We start from the raw sequence: 18,603 nt of genomic DNA, 5'->3' as shown, positions 1-18,603 counted from the left end.
TCCCTCTCTCTGCTGCTAAACCTGATGGGCTTCGGCCCACTTAATTTAGACCCAATGTTTTGCTGTGGCCCTTTTTTTATTGAGGAGGAAAAAAGTGACTTAAAAAAATCTGAGATTGTTTATGTATCGACTAAAACAATCTGGATTTTCAGAAGTTTGGATGAACCTGATATGTATGAGTGCTAAATGTAAAGCTTCGCTGTGCGTTTCACTTGCCATGTAGTGTCTTAAATGTTACGTCAAGGAAGATTAGGGTAATAGGCTTTGTTTCACGTAGCCCACAGCGTGTCCTGCCCTGACAGGCCTATTTCACACGCTCCTTCGGGAATATGGACACCTTTTATGCTGCGTTACGTATTACTTTGGTGTTTTGTCTCGTCGCTCATGGGTCATCAACTTGTTTCCAGGGCTGTTCCTGCTCAGATGACCATTTGGGGAGGTTAGTGACCACAAATTTCCACAATAAACGAGATTAGTTTTTTTTTGTGACTCCCTTTTAGCAGTATGTTGGTTTATGTAGTTTCACAAAAACACAATGAGGATTATTCAAGATACAACATTGTAAGTGGGTGTAAAGTGGAATCTAGATGTCTTGTGTGCTCCCATTGTCTAATCACATCTCCACCGACTATTTTAGGTCTTTGCTATGCATGGACACATCCATGAGGCAAATCCCATCAGATGTCCTTCATGATTTTACAAAAGTCCGTATTGAAAATTGCCACCTGACTGAGCTTCTCCAAGGGTCATTCTCTGAAGTAAGTACATTGGAGTTCCTCTGGCTGAACTTTAACGACATCGCTCTGATGAGCACCAAAAGTCTGGACGGGCTGGGAAACCTGACCGAGTTGAGGCTGCAAGGGAACAAGCTGACTTCAGTGCCGTGGACAGCATTTCAAGATACGCCCAAACTCAAAATTTTGGACTTGAAGCACAATCGATTGGATGTCCTCCCAGAATATGCTCTAAAACACTTACCTGTTCTGACCTACTTAGACGTATCCTTCAATCAGCTTAGTGTTATATCGAAAGACGTGTTCGTGAACTGGCCCCTGTACCAAAAAGCAGAGAGAGTGTGGGGAAAGGAAGGTTTGGTCTCAAATGTGGTCCTGGCTCTCCACGACAACCCTTGGATGTGCGACTGTCGGCTCAAAAGCTTTGTCGAATTCATCAGGGTTGTTGGCCCTCCCATCATTCTCATGAACTCGTATCTGATATGCTCAGGCCCCTCCTCCAAAGCTGACAAGTTTTTCCATGAGATACAGTTAAAAACGTGCATAAAGCCTGTGGCCTCTGCCCCCGAGAGGAACATCACTTTACCTCTCGGAGCAAATGCAACTCTCACATGCTTAGTCGCTGCCCGGCCGGGCCCAACCATTCAGTGGATGTACAGTCAGAAGATTATAAGAGGATTTACTGGTAAGAATTTTTTTTTTATGACTTTCAGCCATTAAACTCTTTTGAACCGTCTGTCAGAGCACTCAGTGAGGTATATATTGAATCTTGAGGCCACTATAAAATGTAATAACAATAGGACTACGCAGTAGGTTTCACCCACAATGCCTGATTTAGATATCAAATGTTTTCTTCCTTGTATTTTCTCCATCCAGCCACTGAAACTCATATAGATGAGGAGACAGTCACCTCCACACTGGTGATCCCCTCACTTCACCTTGGGGACAGAGGACACTACACCTGCATGGCAAACAATTTCATTGGCAATTCGTCTATCGTCATCACGGTCAACATCAACTCATCCGGTAGTTCTGCTCCTCTTCCCCCACCTGTCCCTATGCTGTCCTCTGATGAGAACACCTACATTGACATACGCATTGCCAAGCAAACTGTCTATGGCATCACTCTGGAGTGGCATGCTGTTACAGAAAACCCCACAGAAACCTGGTTCACCATCCACTTTGGCAAATACGACACCCCCAAAAAGGAGACAATTTACATTGGTCCAGGCATCAACAGCTATTCTGTCACTGATTTACTTCCTGTGACAAAATATGAGGTTTGTGTGACCCTTAAGAATCACCCGCCCAGGGAAGGCCAATGCATCGTATTTGTAACTGGAAGCGACATCAGTGAAATGGAGCAGAGAGAGAGGCTCATCCACATCATTGTGATCGTGTGCGCCATGGTGCTGGCCGTGCCCGCTGGCATGTACGCCTGCACCACCGAGGCCCGGTTTAGCTGCATGGATCGCTGTGTAGATCTTTGGAAGAAACGGAAACTGTGCAGACAGAGCCAGCAGGAGAGTAACAGGCAGTGCAGCTTTGACAGCCTGCAAGCAGCAAGCGACGAAGGCCTTTGCAGAGACTCAGAGGAAAAGCCAAAAAAGTGTCGAAAGTCTGACGATAAATGCAAAGGAGGAAGTGCCGCTTATTTGTACTAGCATAGTACTACACATTGTAAATATTGCCAATTTAGATTCATTATCTAAATATTAATTTCATAACGCTATATTTTCTTTTTTTTTACAAATAAATCATCATGGAAATGCCTTCACTCTTTAATATGAGCACTTGTTATTTTGATAGATGTAAAGTTTGACCTGAAATACATTCCATGTTTTTTTGCATCTCTTTAATTTTTGATGATTTATACTGCAAAGCTACACACTCCAGTATTTGAAATATGTAAATATGTCTATGGATGTGCAGTACACATTTATTTTTTGTGATTGTCTTATAACATTCTTGGGATTGAATGGATTTTGACATAATATGTATTTTTAATGTTTTTTCCTTTATTCCTGCTATGTTGTCTTTTGATGGAATGACGTGATGCATGATGTGGATTAAAGGGAAGTCAAAGACAAATGCTGACATACTCCGATTTTTTAGCACAATCACTCAGAGGATTTGTTACATAAGCTGTGTTTTCTCTTGCATTTATCCATACACTGCTAAGCAGATTAAAGTGATTTTCTCTCTGAATCCTTGTCAGCAGGACATGATATTTCCATTTAATGACAGCTCAGGGACCACTGTCTGTACATCAGTATCAAGGCCAAGAGCACACAAACCTGGTATTTAAGGGTCTATTTATTTTCAGATTTATTTAAACTATTGTACACAACAAAAACATTCAATTTCCATTTTCCTCCTGTATAAACCAAATTATGTAAAGAGGGACAAGGTCAGCACATTACATAAATTGCAAAAAAAAGACCCTCAAACAATACGGTGCCACTCTGTCGGGGCTTTCTGTGAAATGACCAAAATCTCATCCCTGGGTTGAAGTGTGTGACAAAACAACAGGTTTGGATATTAATCTGTCAAAATCATTATGTTTTACTTAAAATAGGAAAAAAAAAAAAAACAGACAAACAACAAACAAAACCCACTATCTTCTCATGAGAAACCTTCATCTGATAAGGAGAAGTGGGGACTCATAACATAAAATACCAAATACATGGAATATAATAACAGAGTTTAGAGCAGTTGAAATACATTATGTTGTATGAATGTATGAAGTAGGTACTATATATCATTTACTTCATCATTATATCATTTACATACATCATTTACTTACTTTATATCATTACTGATATTTAATTTCAATGTGTCATGGCTCACTCTGAATGCCTTATACGGGGACAGGGGAGGTGTTACTTGCTTTTTAGAATTTTGTTTCATCTAAAGATTTTTCACCTCACTGTTTAGATACTATGATCTAACTAAACAAATGTAACCTGTTTAAAAATAGAGCACGGAACCAAATATTTCCAAATATTTATTCAAAATCAAGACAGTACAAAGACGATACAAACATATCACTCCAAAGGACCAGGCAGTCATCATTTATAGTTTATATGTACAATCTATTTTTTCTTTAAGATAGTTATATGTTAAAATATATAACCAATGTATGATAGCTAAGACAACTATTTTTTTTGCCTATATTTGAAGGCATTGGAGAGTAACATGACACGGATCATTCATTTCAATGTCTACAAAAGTAACATCCAAGCAGTTTATATACAAAGGGACCTGAGCTGGAGATTTTTAAGCCAACGTTTGATTATCACTAGGTCAATCCCTCTAGAACAGTTTGTACTTCATATCTTTTACTGCAACTGTAAAATGTTCACAGAAGTATATTTTACACAATGAAAATAGTACTGCGCTGTCACTTTAAAATGAACATATTGATTTATATAAAAGCACATTTATTTACTTTTTACTATTGCACACAAATAAATAAAGCAACTCCCTTAGCTTTTGTTACTGTGAAAATCTATCGTGGCACATTGTAATCATACAAAAGAGCAACTTGTCAGCTCTCAAGCGGCTGATTTAAGACAATAAAAATATGAAAACACGGGTCGTTCAGCACTTGACAAAAAGCCGTGTTGTTTTGTCATTACATCGTTATTCAACTAGATGCTCCATTGAGCAAGAGTAAATTGGTTTGTTTTGAGGACCTATTGGGAGAAATCCCAATTGAGTGTTGAAAATATTACAGGGTCTTTCACATAGAAAAACATTCAGGAAGTTATGCAACTTATGCATGTACAGTAAGTCTTACTAATCCTCTCCACGATGAATTTACTGTGGTGCTTCTTACTGTTGTTAAGATGATGTAATCCTTCCCAAGATGGCAGCGAAGAGAATTAACTCCAACTGCCCTATCAACATACTTAGGCTCCTACCCTTCTTTCCCTGAACAGGGTCATCGAGGATGCAGCGGAGTTGAATATCCTTTCTTAAACAAACATGTAAACTTTGCTCTTATTTAGTCTGTAGTCGACAATAATTCAAAGGTAGACATACTCTTCCGCTTGATCATCGGAGGCTCAACTAAGAACTCTTCCATTGCTGTCAAAGAATGGACTAGTCCACCTCACATAAAACATGATTTTGACATTTAATAATAGCCTTGGTTGTTCTCAATTATTTTCTGCTCCAGCTTCATTTTAAGCTCTGACACTAAAGCCGAGCTAATGTTGCCCTCTCTGCGGCGGCTAGATCTAACTTTCTTTAAGCCTTTGGAGGCCAACGCACCTGATATTGTTGGGACGGCCCGGGACCTTTCAGTGGGTCGTGTGATGGACGGGGCTGGAGGAGGCAGACAAGGAGCGCTGGGTGGAGGAGGTCTTGGCCGTGGGTTTGTGATGTCCAGCTTGGGAATATGCTTGGGGTCCTCGATGAGAAACTTATCTGAAGGGCTGCTTGATTTAATAATAGGGATTTTAAAGGTCCAGGACTGTTGGTCCCTGGGTCGCTTCTTGATGATGCGCCGCGCCGGCATTATCCTGTTTGACTTCGAATTGCGCAGGTACATAGCAGTAGAGATCAAGACGGTCGCTCCTACAAGTGCACTAATGATTACAATGACCATACCTAGAGCTCTCATTGGATTGTCCCTACTTTTCATTAAAAAGGCCGCCATAGGCCCCTTGAGAGGAGTCTGTAAAAGAGCACAAATAGATTTTAAATCAAGTCCGAATGTCTGCATCCAAGCATTATTGCAGCATTTGATCAAAGCGTGCAAGCGTAGACGGATGAGCAAAGCACTGGGGAGGCCCAGACAAGATGTCTGCCAGCAATGTGATGTGCGCACATGCATACCTATCATCTACCAGCTTGCTCACTAGACACAGCGCTAGTTGTTGACAACGAGCCTGGCAGTGCGATGCATCAAATTTTTCTGTTTGGCATGAATGTGATGAGGGCTGAACATGAGAGACAGTTTATGAGATGAAAACAAGAGCAACAGACAAGTTTTTGAGTGAAGAATTTAGATAAGATGAGAAAATCCACTTTTAAATCCTGACCAAAAGAAGTCTATCTCTGTCACTTTAACAGCCAGATAGTCTGTCATCCTCTGAAAAAAAAAGAAAACAAACCAGGCTATTTTCTACATGGTATACCATCTACACTAAATACGTTGTAATAGTTTGATAATTAATTTTATAATTAATTTCATTGTAGCAATACCGTAGGTTTATGATAACAAACATTGTTGTGTTTAAAATATTCTCAAATCACAGATAAAAAAGAAAATTTAAAAAACCATACAAGCAGAATGGGTTTGTTTCATTCAAGTACTCTTTTACAGACAGTAGCAATTCGGTAAAAAAATAAAATTATTTTCAAAAGAAACAAAAGCATGACAAAGTGCAGCGTATATTTCTCACTTTAGTCTGCGGACCACTTTAATATAGTTACTCTCTGGGTTGATTCTAGACTTTTTCACCGCGTTACAGTACAGGATGGTGGATATGCAAATAGTGAGTAAAATGAGGGAGATGACAATGCTGACAAAAATTCCAAAAACAGTCAGTGGACGTTTGCTGAGGCCCATGAAGTATGAAATAACTCTGCCTTTGATCTGAAAAGCACGATACACAACACAGAAACAAGACCAAAAACATAGTCATGTCATCATGCAGAGTGAAGGAATGAATGAAATCATGAAGTGATGAGAGGTTTGATCACAACAACAAACAATAACTTGCTCATAAACTACACTGTGTTATAAACACAATGCACAGCATGGATCTGTTTAGCCTAAAAAACTGGGGAACTGATTGCTCTAAACAATTAAAAAAAAAAAAATTTTGAAAGAATGTTCTTTCTGCTGTGGAAAAAACAGACTTTTAACATTCCATGAAGGGGCCAATTGATGTTGACAACATCTTGTCCTCAGCCACACATATCTAATAAAAGGTTCAACCTAGGTAACTTCAAGGCTCTATCTTTTTCCTATTATTCCTGAGTGGCGTGATTAGTGTACATGCCATTTTTATACTGCTATGCAGATGACACTCATCTGTATATTTCTGCAAGTCAAATGGTTTTATTACGTGTAGCTCTTACATTAGAGACTGAGTGACATAAACAGTTGGATTTCCAGGACTTCACTCCAGTCCAACACCATTATGACAGAAATCTTCGTTGCTGGGGCCCAGTGGATCACTAAACAAACACTGCCCTCTTCTGGTGACCTGTCTTAACATGTCAAGTATCTTGAAAGTTTTATATTGTGATTGTGAGGTCACTTACCATATCTTGTTTTAATCACTTCAAAAACACAGCAATAGTCCATTTTAAATCTTTCCTGTTTTCATGTCTCAATCAAAAATTTAAGTCAGTCTGTACAGGACTCTTCTGCTTTGCTTTTAGCAGAGCTAAAAGACCACATTACATCAAGCTTTTTTGAAACCTTTTAACCCTCTCAGGCTCAAATTAAGTTGTAGTTGCAGGAAAAATCTTATATTTGGCTGTCGCAAATCTGCAACATCTGCCTGGAGAAGGTTAAAGCCATGGCATTTTTAAGACATGGCAATTTTGGTTTATTTAATCACCTCAGACAATCCCATAGCTTGAGAGTTAAACAAAGGTGTTTTTTTCTGACTGTTTCAGAGTCCAGATGGAAAACTGAAGGGGACAGATCCTGCAGACTCTGTAATGACCTGCCTGGCCTCCCCCTAAATGTGTTTTGAAAGACTCTTCATGAAATTGTGTTTACTTTTCTTGGTAAATAACTCAACAAGATGATCCTTGGATTTTAACAGTTTCATTGTCTCATGGTTAACAGTTTTGTATTAGCCAAAGAAGAGAGCGGAAAAGTAAATTGGGCCACTGTTAACAAAACAGTCAATGGACTATTTAAAATAATTTACTTCAGTACTCTAAATCTACATTAATATACCTTTCCAGCCACCAAAAAAACATCTATTGAACAAATAAAACAAAACGATGACTATACTATAGATAGTAAAAAGAGGTGAAAATGCTCTCAGAATTTCCAAGCTTTATATTTTTGTCAGAAGATGGCCAACTGAAAATAACTTGCATCACTTACAATAGGGACACTTACATTAATGTTCGATTGAGGGACACATAAGTTAAATAAATTATGTTATGAAAACTGCTGGACGCTAACTGTCAGATATGGGCTAACTGTGCCAAGGTTGGCTATAACTGTCAAGCTCCAACACCATCCGCCCACCATCCTACGTAAAAAAGTAGAAGTATAATTTATTTTGCAGCAACAGTTTTACCAGCGTCATTAGATTGTGATGATATTAATATTAATTGCTAGTAGTATCAGCTTCTATGAGGCGTAAAAATTCCTGATTAATATGAGATATGACTGCAGAAAGAGAGATCCCAATTTTGCGGCTGTGTAGCATGGCATAAATCTTCCTTGAAATGCTTGAATTTAAAGCTTATGCTTACTATTTCTCAGGCTTATAGCTGCAAGCATGCATATGAGTCAGAGCAAGGTCTTACCGCCTCTGTGATATCAATATTGACCACGGCTGTTGTGCTGAAGGATGGAGAACCTCTGTCCCTGGCCTGGACCACCAGAGACCACTTGCAATCTTTTTGCTTGGTGATATTCTGCACTATCTCCATGGACTTGATGTACGGCTTCAACTTGATCTCCCCTGTGTTTGCGTTGATGTCAAATGCATTGTCTGGATCGGCCGTCATGATGGAATACTCAATAACGTTGTTTGGTGACTCAGCATCATCATCCACTGCCTTTAAAAGCAAATTAAAATGAATTATTAATTATAATATTTAAAATGATTAAAAACTTAATTATCACTGATTCTAATCATTTTTTGCATCATGCAGAAAATTTCCCACATTTTGCAATTAGAATAAAAAGTTTGGTAATTTCAGTTAGATAGAAATGAAAAAACAAATAATAAGAATAAAATAAACAGACAGCTTAGACAGATCACATGAAGCCATCCCTGGAACCACATGAAAGTTACAGTAATTCATGACACTTTATGTATGTTTGTTTGCCACATTATTACAATATAATAGTCCATCCATCCATTGGCTGTTGCTTATCATACTCAGGGTCGCGGGGGATGCTGGACCTCTCCTAGCTACCATCAGGTGAGAGGCGGGGTACATCATGGACTGGTCGCCAGTCAATTGCAGGGCCACAAACACAGACAACCATCCGCTCAATCATCTGGGTAATTTACCCAATTTTTCCAATTAACCTGTTGCATGTTTTTGGACCGTGGGAGGAAAACGGAGAACCCGAAGGAAACCCACGTATACATGTGGAGAACATGCAAACTCCTCACTGAAAGGTGCTCTATTGGAATCAAATCAGGGTTCTTCGCACTGTGAGGCCAAAGCGCTAATCACTGTGCAATGTGACCACACTGATATGCAATTTGCGAACGGTTAAGTTTAGAAAGGAAAAAAATGGAAGGAGAAAAAGGCCTCTGGCTAAAATACTGGGGCATTCATGAGCCACCAAAAATAATGACTGTCAGAGGGACTGCAATGGGACAAACAAAGTTTCTTGTTTCTATTTCTTTGTGATGTGAGCAACCGATGGCATCTGCAACAGCTGCTTTTAGACGTTTGATTGCTGCTCCCTAATCTTCTTCTAATTTAATATTTCCCAGCTGCAAATTTTATTATTGAAAAAATGTAAATAACTTTTTCTTTATTCTTAATAACATTTCTTTCCTACGTTATTTGTTCTGAACGGCTTATCAGCACAAATTTGTTGCTCTAGCAATGAGTGCTACACCATAAGTACCTCAACTTTAACAGGAGTGCCAATAATCATTGTCTTCTCCGTGAGTTTGAAATCAAATTCTGGAGGGTGGTCGTTCATGTCCACGACAGTGACAAAGACTTCTGCCAGGCTGTACTTGCTGTCTGAATCTTCAGCCTTCACGTAGAAATTGTATTTTGACCTGGCCTCAGCATCCAGGCTGGTCCAGGGTTGTGTGAAAATGAGGCCTGATGATTGATTGATGGCAAACCTGCAGATCAGAGTGTAGACAGTGTGTGTGAGTCATAATCACAGTTGTCCATACGTATCAACGACACAAGAGCCAAATTCTGCCTGATACTGGTTTTCAAATTTATAGCAGCGATGATTCTGACGTAATGTCTTGTGAATTTCTGCATGACTCACAGTGTTCATTATTTCAGAACTATGTGTGATCATTGCATGAAAATAGATCATGTCACGCAAGGGATATGAAGGTATGACAAAACGTATTTTGTGTTTTAATTGGATCAAAAGAGTATTTTCAGAAATCTGGAAGATACAGCAACAATAAAGATTATATTTAACATCTTTATGAGTTTTAAGTGCCTTATTAATTATTATCCTTATTTACTCTTATATTCCCAAGAATGTGTCATTTTTTGCTGGATATTTAAACACATTTTTATTAAGGCATGATTTAAATGAGAACAGTTTAAAGAAATTAAATAAAAGTATTTTATTGTCTTGCGGATGTTTGCATTTTCCAGCTTGGCTTTAGGATTACTGCCATCTTATTCACTGTGACAATTCACAAGTTGCCTTGAAACTGATAAGTTTCACACAATTATCTCAGGTGCTGCCTGTAGACAAGCATAAATTTGCACTTTTCTTCCACTGCCTCCTGCCTTGCTTTTCAAAGCTGTCATTTCTGTGGCTCCAGCTGTCACATTGCATGTTAATTGGCTCTCCCAATGTGAGACAGGCCAGGCTGACTATTTTTAACCCTCCAATCCAATTAGGAGATTAGCCAGCATCTTGCAGCCATTTTACAGTGAGCTGTTTGTGCAGCAGTGAGGCCAATCAAACTGAGTTCCTGCTTACTTTTTCCATCAGAGAGACAACGATGAATCACAACTGGTCTCCTGTTAAACAAACACTCCAAGACTTGGAGCAGTCTTAACGAGTATGCACATGAAAATTAAGGTTTATCAAGTGAGATTCGTTTTGAGGGAAGCAGGAGTTAAATATTATACAGTATTATAGAGATTTGTTTTACTCACAAATCTGATCCCGATCCATAAATCGCATATGTGACTTCACCCCAGGATCCTGAATCTGGATCAAGTGCCTAGAGGAACAAAACAAAATTAAACAAACAAAAAAGAACATACATACAATTGCTATTGGATATAATTCAATACAACCATATTAGCCTAAAGACTCAATAAATGTTATCGAATTTGCACGTCTACTGCTGGTGTTAATAGCTATTGAAACCGACAGAAAAAAATCAGCCATGGAATTAAAGCTCATATTCTGGGTGGGGCTGCCTGTAAGTCTCTTCCTGTAGTGAGTGGGGATGGAGGGAGAGGTCAGTGTGATTAACCTTGGGCTGAAATTAAGCTTTTTACTCCATGCTGTCCAGCTTACACAAATTGCCTGGTTACAGAATACATGCAGTATAACAGAATGTAAGAGACAAATGTGCCAGTATTTCTATTAATTACACCCCTGAGCAAAAGCCAGAATGTCAGATGGAGACATGGATTTCATAATAGGGAAAAAAAAAATAAAAAAAAATCAGGTTTTCCTTTTTTGCCTTTTATAAATTTGAGTCCAGCGACAAACCACTTTCATTGAATGAACTACTGCTGACAATTGCATTTCATTTAAGGTTGCTGGATTGCATAATCACTTTTAACAGGTTACAGACAATAATAATTGTGATGGACTCACTGTGACAGACACAACGCTGGTTCCTCCAGGGCAGTTCTCGGGGACCCTGGCAATGTAATACTCCGATGTGAATTTGGGGGTGTTGTCATTTGTGTCCAAGAGGTTGATCACAATGTCAGCTGTGGCGCTGAACCTTTCAGGAGTGTCGATCTCCACAGCCAACAGCTGCGGGGGGACACATTCAAAGTAATTATAAATGACAAACTGAGCAGTTATCCCACTAAAAGTGACTCTAGACAGGATATATGTTATAGTAAATGAAACGATGAATAAATAATGAACAAAGAAAATACAGAAAATTGGCAATCTAAATGTAATGACAACAAACTCTTGATGGAAAAGGAATAATTTCAAGTCACATGTTTCTACTTTGAATAAATCATCAAAAATATGCTGAACAATGTTTTGTCCCCTTTTCCTAAATCTATGTCTATAATATATGTAGATGGTGGTTAGTTATTTGAGTTTAATCTGAGTATGGAGAGGTGTAGACAATCAAACTGGCTTCTTTTGGACGCCTCCTTCGGATGGTCCAGGATGGTCTGTAGTCATGACAATGAACTAATATAGACCCTGATCTCGAAAAATTTGGTGTTTGGTCATATATTTGTCATCTTTTTGGAGCACATCAAAATTGTCAAGCTTTTCTTGCTGTTCATTGGAGAAAAAAAATAATCTAAAACTGTAAACTTGGGCTTTGAAGAGCCCCTCCATCCATATTCCAACATTTAGAGGATTTAAGACCTGTAAAATGAAAGCTACTCCAAGCTCATTAGGGTTCTGACATTAGATTAATATTACCAAAAAAAGCGTAAAATGTGTCTGCTGCAGACATCCTTTATAATGTCACTGCTGACTGTCTTCTTCGTGATCGTGATCCGGAGGCTTAGAGTTTCAACATCACAATAGCAGATGCTGAAATTAACATTTCTGATGTGACTGATCTTGTTTATTGCTCCATTTCTGACAAACCTGATAATCCAATGACATGGATGTAATGTACACTGAATATAAACGAATGTAAGAAAAAAATGTGTTTAAACTCTTCAGAAATTTCACTAGTGAAAAATGAGTCACATTGTCTCATCTAACCTTAAAGGAAAGAGATGGTCCTTTTTCAAAGTCAATGCCAGATGTGTCTTCGACAATGATGGTGACCTGCGCTTCATTGAGGACTGTCTGGGGAACAACTCGCAACACTCGGCTTGGCCCCACGAGCCTCAATTTGAATTTTGCATTAGCCCCCTGAGGAAAAAAAAATATATATAAAAAAAAAAAGAAACAAGTGAAGGTGATTGAACAGTGTAACTGGTCAGTGCAACTGACATCAATGGAAGCTTATCCAGTCAAAAAATTACTTCTGTACACCTTGGTGTAAATTTGATGAAGGGATAAAGATGATTAAATGAATAATACTGTTGTGTGAGTCATTAAGGCAGGATAGAAAATGTGAGTAACATTTTGACTTGAATTAATTAACAGGTTTTATAAATATGTTGAGCAGATATTCATAACACATTGCAGCCACAGGTTTCGGTAGTGCCTCTGCCAGCATGGGATTAAACTCAAATCTTCAATTTCTCCAATCCCAATTTAGAAAAGAAAAACAGTGCTCCCCACTAAATCCAATTTGTTGACGAAATTGATCAAAATACATTTCAAATGTTTGCGATTTTTTAAATATATTTGAAACATATCTACCTGATCAGAATCATTAACAGTGATCTTAAAGCCACGTAGGATCTCGCCCGCTGGAGGATGCTCAAACATGGTGACCTCAAACTTGTTCTGTGGCCCATTCTCTCCATAAAATGTGGGAGGGTGGTTGTTGAGATCCACCACCCGAACCATTACCATGGCAACAACATCATCCTGCAACCCGTTGTCTAGCCCTTCCTCAGACGCCTGGGTATGAATAACATTCAGACTGTCACCAAATTGCGGACATGACAGTATATTCACCAATAAAACACAGATGTCTTGAAATTACCCAAAAAAACAAATTTACCTTGACTTTAATTTCATATAATTCTTTCTTCAGCAAGGATGGATAAGTCGTCAATGTGATACATCCACTGGTGCAATTTATATCAAAAACACCTTCACTACCTGAAAGGAGGAAACAAATTGTCTAGAAACACCTTCAGATCATGTCCTGAAAGATTGGACAAAAGAAACATCTACAGCAAGAAACCTCCCTTGTTTTTTATTCAACATATTACTCACCATCAACGATGGAATAATTAATGGCATTGGGATTTCCTTGATCTCCATCTTTGGCGTACACTGTGAATATCTCAGAGCCCTGAGGTGAAAGTAAAGGAGAAAATTTGTTTGCAGTTATACAGCATGCAATCAAACACAGTGATATGACAAGTGTTGCTGGTATGTGCTGGGGAAGAGAAGAGACTTACAGGAACTGATACTTCGTAGATGTAGGCAAAGTAAGGGGTTCCTATGAAAGTCGGAGGCATATCTTGTGCGTCAATGACATTGATGGTTATGGTGGCCGTGGAGGTCAACACTTGGTGTTTCCCCTTATACTTTCCTCCTCCATCCTGAGAATGTAAACAATGAGAGAAGAAAAAGTATGTTTCAATCCAAGGCAATGTATTATTAAATTGTAGAAAATTAACCCCTTTTGGTTGAAGACACTTTTGCATTAGTACAGTAGATGGATTCCCACACGTGTTAGTCTCCTCACAAGGAGATCTTTGAGTTGGCTGCGAGGTGGGCTGGATTATCTCTTTATGGATTTGGGTGAGTTCCCAGGGGCACTAGCCATGGGGATGGGGGTGGGGGGGTGGGGGGGTGCAACACGTGATTTAAGAGATTAGACATATAAGACATTTGAGATATTTTTTAAACAAAATAAAAACAGAAAATAAAAAAATACAAAACGCAAACCAACAAACAAGCCTATCAGCCTTAATTAATCAATCTTAAAAGTCCTATTTCTTCGTCAAGAACAGGAAATCTGAGACTTGGGGCATAGCTAAGAAGTAAAAGGTAAAAATGTCTTCTCACCTTTGCAACCACTGTCACAAAGTGTGTGGGCGTGGTCTCATAATCCAATGTTTCCCCAGGTTTGACACGGAGGATCCCACTGTTCCCATCAATGGTGAACTTGGCAGTTGATGAGGCCTGATGACGTAAAGAGATATACATTCAGTTAAATTTCCATTAACACAAGTGTTTGCATTTTGATGATCACTGTTGTGACAAATTCAAATTCTAATCTGTAATCTGCACCTTTTAACAAATTTCCAATAGGATAGTTGTGTTTACCAGAAACTCCATAAACACTAACTACAGTATTGTCAGCTGCTGGCCAAGAGCAAACCTAATCCGCTATTAAGCCTTCAAATGTAATTAAAATTTAATCCACTCAAGTAACACCATTTCCAGACTGCTCTCTGCTATGAGATTAATTTTTCCCTCCACACACTCTTCCATCACCCAAATGCTCTTTTTTCCTCCACGTGGAAGATGAGCCCCCATTATGTCAGCTGACCTCTGGTCTAACCCTGAGGGTTAGGGTCATTAAAAGCCAGTTAACAGTATGACTGCACTGGAGGATGATGGCACAGTTGTGAAAAGAAAGATACTTGTGAAAAAATCGTAACCATCTGTAAAGAATGAGAAGGAAAAGGGTATTGAATTGATTAAATAAAATTGTATGACATCTGTTAATTAACTTTTAAAGGAATACTTTAGCATACAACTTTGTATGCTTGAAAGATGACTAAAACTTCACAATAAAGTTACCTTTGTTCAGATCTGATAAATACAGAGCCAGGACTGACATCTAAATATCTCTTACATATCTTATCCATGAAAATGTATACTTGACACAGTCTTGTAGTATCAAAGGCTGGGAAAAACATTATCTGACACAGCAAAGCTGAATCAGCCACATGCTTAAGACATATAAACGAAAGTGAATTAAGACAAGAAAAAAAGTACTTTGCAGGCTGCCATTGTGAAACCGTTAATTGAGTTGGCACACGTTTTCATGATCTGCATGACAACAAAGTAGTGGGTTTACCTGCAGGCTGTATGTGACACTGCCTCCGGAGCCCATGTCTTTATCCACTGCGTGGACTTTGTAGATACTGCTGCCTGAAACGGTGTCCTGGATGGGAGACGAAAATGAAATCCTTGTGGGGTCTTTGAATAATCACCCAAGCAATTTCGAATGGAGTGCATTTACAGGACATATTCTACCTCTGGAATGTCAATGATGAAAGGCAAGTTTTGAAATTCAGGAGACTCGTCATTGGCGTCAGTGACGAACACTCTTACTGTTTCCATAACCTGATAACAAGAAAGACATTTCTTGTATTGCTACATGTTTGACAAAAAAGACAAACAAAAAAAAAGAACTACATTTGTTTTGCGCCCAGTAAAGAATCAATGACTCCTTATTTTTTTTTGTCTCACTCTTAATTTTTTTGTTTTTTATGACCATTTTAAAATGTAATACTGTTCTCATTTAAATGTACTATCAGAAATAGCATTAGTACGATAAATGCAATTTAAACAAAAATAAATTTCACATTAACAATAAAAGCCATACTTTGTTGCGGCCATCCGTGACACTCACAAGTGTCAATATTTCATCTTGTTTCTACAAAAGAAGATGGATTCTTGTTACTTTTGTGACACAATTCATTGCAGGTTTCACAAGAGGGAATCTCATTTACCTCTCTGTCGAGCTCTAAAATCAGAGTCACATTTCCTGATTTTGGATCCACCCTGAAATATTCTTTGCTGCCCTTTTCAAAAGTCAGGTCGTATCGTATGGGATCATCTTCGGGATCTGTGCCGTTAAGGATGTATATTTGTGTCCCTGTATGGCGGAAAATTGGCAGGGGGAAAAAAAAAAACTAATGTCAATTTCTTTTTTTAAGGCGGGAAATATCTCAGTGTACAAGATAAATTAAGTGAGCCTCCACCCATATCGTTTTCTTTAAGTAAGTCTAGATGCACGTGACAATCCAAAAGGAATTAGTGATTAGGTAGAGCCTCAACACTAGTGTGGTCATTTCCTCTTTACACCTGTGCAAAGATAAATACTCCATGCTAAAACATAATTACAGAGGGCTAATGCAGCCAATCTGCTGCTGTTTGTAAACAGGCTGTGTGAGGGACTTACCAACTGGTGTATCCTCAGAGATGCTAAACAGTGCCATATTCCCATTTGCACTGCTAGGTCCATTGTCATAAAAATATGGGGCGTAGTCTGACTGTCCTTTATTGGAAAACAGATTAACATGCTCCGATGTAATTTGGGTAGAAAAAGATTCAGTAGTAAAACATCTACATTTTGTTTTAGTTCAAATGAAAATTCCAAAGACAAGAAAGGAATAACTGATGACAGTTACACTTACTTGCTGAAAAGGGCAGAAGCCAAAAAAAAGCAGAAGACAATGTTGAGTTATAAATACAGTATGTCTGGATATTTTCTTTTTCTACTATCACAACACACACAAACATTAAATCACAACATTTACTAGTGTGTAGAAAGATGGACATTCCCTCTGTGCATTAGAGGATTAACCAGATAAGAGGAAGGCAAGGAGTCTTAACCACATAGACACAAAAACAAGGCAGATCTTACCGGAGGTGAAGTGAAACAGGAGAACAAACACTAATGCGTGTGTCTTCTTTTCTTTTTTCATCCTGGTGGGGAGGTAAGGCTTGGCTGGCTCATGTGGAAGGCTTGGTGAGGGAAAGCGAGCAGCGAGTGTCGTGCCCTTCTCGAGGCGTCTCAGCAGCTCAGAAGGAAGAGGCTGGGACAAGATTCTCAGGCACTAATCCGGTGACGCATCCCCTTCTCGCTGCAGACATCTTCAACCACACTCCTCTTGCTTTGATTTCTTGTGAAGACTAAAGATTTCTGTTTTCATACAGTATAGATTGGTAACAGCTGTGAGCCTGTGAGGCAACATGAAGGCACTGCATCCCTGGTAGGTGTGAACTTAGAGACTATTAAAACTCAACAGTTCTCTGCCGCACAGTGGATAGCAAATACTTTCAGCAAGGCATACAAACTTTTGTTTTTGTTTAAGGAAACATGGCACATTTGGCTCCCCTGGCTAATGATTTAAAAGGTTTTCAGCAATACTCATTAGTAACATGTGACTCTTGGGGGCCTAAGCTCCCTGTGGATACTCTTCCTGGCAGCTCATTGACCAACAGTCGCCTCAGAAGCACTAGTGGATCCCTCATGCACCTAAATCGCTCATTGGCCCCAGCAGAGTACTTTCCCCAGGAAACCCAGTGACCGGGTAAATCCCTAACCCTCAAGACACATAAGATGTGTTACTTTTTTTTTTCTTTACAAAAATGCACTGGTGTACATCAAGACAACTTGAGTTGCAAGTCCTATGGTGACCGTTTTATCGGATGTACAGGAAATAGTAGTTTCTAATTTCAACTAGTTTCTTTTTCCTTAATGGAAAAAAGAAACTAGTTGAAAAATGTCTCTTATATAAGCTAGTCCTCCATGATAAACAGAGTAAAAAGACTGAAAATATAAAGCAAGTGTGAAACTCACTGAGTGAAAGTGCAGCTCTGTTGTAACTAACCTTCACGATTTTAATGGTAATCATGAGATAAGAAGAATCATAATATTTTACGACACTAACTGCCTTTAGGAGTGTTTCGCACCTCAAATGATGCACATGTGTATGTACATTGACTTGCTCACTGTGAGGTACATTTCCTGTGTTCGCAGTTATAAAAATAGTACCTGACGCTAACTGACACCCTCAGTGATGACCAGCTAATGATCTGACTGAACCACAAAATAAATGCAGAAACCACGAGCAGCTTAGTATGTAGTACTTTTGGGAATGTAAATTCCCTGTTCAATTGATCAAACATAAACTTTTACCAGAACATATATCATGTATCAGTATATAGTATGATATTCTTCTAGGATATTGACGAAAGGTACATCACAGATAAGTAATGTCAATACTGCAAAGCAAATACTAACTTTAGCTGAGAGCTAAATGTGATGGACAATCAAATTTAAACTGAGGCCAAACTTGTAAATGTACCCAAAATGCATGTAGATACTTCTGATATTTTATAGATTTGATCCCAACCCTAAGCTTCAACAAATTATCATCCAATGAT

At 38.7% G+C, this 18,603-nt stretch overlaps 2 protein-coding genes across 2 annotated transcripts; one reads left to right on the top strand and one right to left on the bottom strand.

The window, feature by feature from the left end:
* The first annotated feature begins 305 nt into the window (after nucleotides 1-305).
* Nucleotides 306-2,887, top strand: LOC147215212 (leucine-rich repeat, immunoglobulin-like domain and transmembrane domain-containing protein 2). The gene is made up of 3 exons (XM_086139956.1): nucleotides 306-439; nucleotides 638-1,419; nucleotides 1,611-2,887. Exons 1-3 carry the CDS (start codon nucleotides 330-332, stop codon nucleotides 2,396-2,398), a joined length of 1,680 nt encoding a protein of 559 aa, XP_085996082.1. The 5' UTR covers nucleotides 306-329; the 3' UTR covers nucleotides 2,399-2,887.
* Nucleotides 2,888-3,728: 841 nt separating this feature from the next.
* On the bottom strand, nucleotides 3,729-17,309 carry LOC147215211 (cadherin-related family member 1a). The gene is made up of 18 exons (XM_086139957.1): nucleotides 17,078-17,309; nucleotides 16,842-16,846; nucleotides 16,613-16,733; nucleotides 16,161-16,306; nucleotides 16,034-16,084; nucleotides 15,682-15,771; nucleotides 15,503-15,589; nucleotides 14,482-14,598; nucleotides 13,869-14,012; nucleotides 13,681-13,759; nucleotides 13,463-13,563; nucleotides 13,156-13,359; nucleotides 12,547-12,699; nucleotides 11,455-11,619; nucleotides 10,779-10,846; nucleotides 9,538-9,766; nucleotides 8,250-8,504; nucleotides 3,729-5,418 (listed from the first exon to the last, which is right to left on the bottom strand). The coding sequence occupies exons 1-18, from the start codon at nucleotides 17,136-17,138 to the stop codon at nucleotides 4,876-4,878; spliced, it is 2,619 nt and encodes an 872-aa protein (XP_085996083.1). The 5' UTR covers nucleotides 17,139-17,309; the 3' UTR covers nucleotides 3,729-4,875.
* Nucleotides 17,310-18,603: the final 1,294 nt, after the last annotated feature.

Source organism: Fistularia commersonii, chromosome 32 (genome assembly GCF_037954325.1).
Source record: "Fistularia commersonii isolate RoL2024-O1a breed Wild chromosome 32, RoL_Fcom_v1.0, whole genome shotgun sequence".
Lineage (NCBI taxonomy): Eukaryota > Metazoa > Chordata > Actinopteri > Syngnathiformes > Fistulariidae > Fistularia > Fistularia commersonii.
The sequence above is the reverse complement of the archived record's forward strand: the minus strand, read 5'-3'. Positions and strand labels throughout refer to the sequence as shown.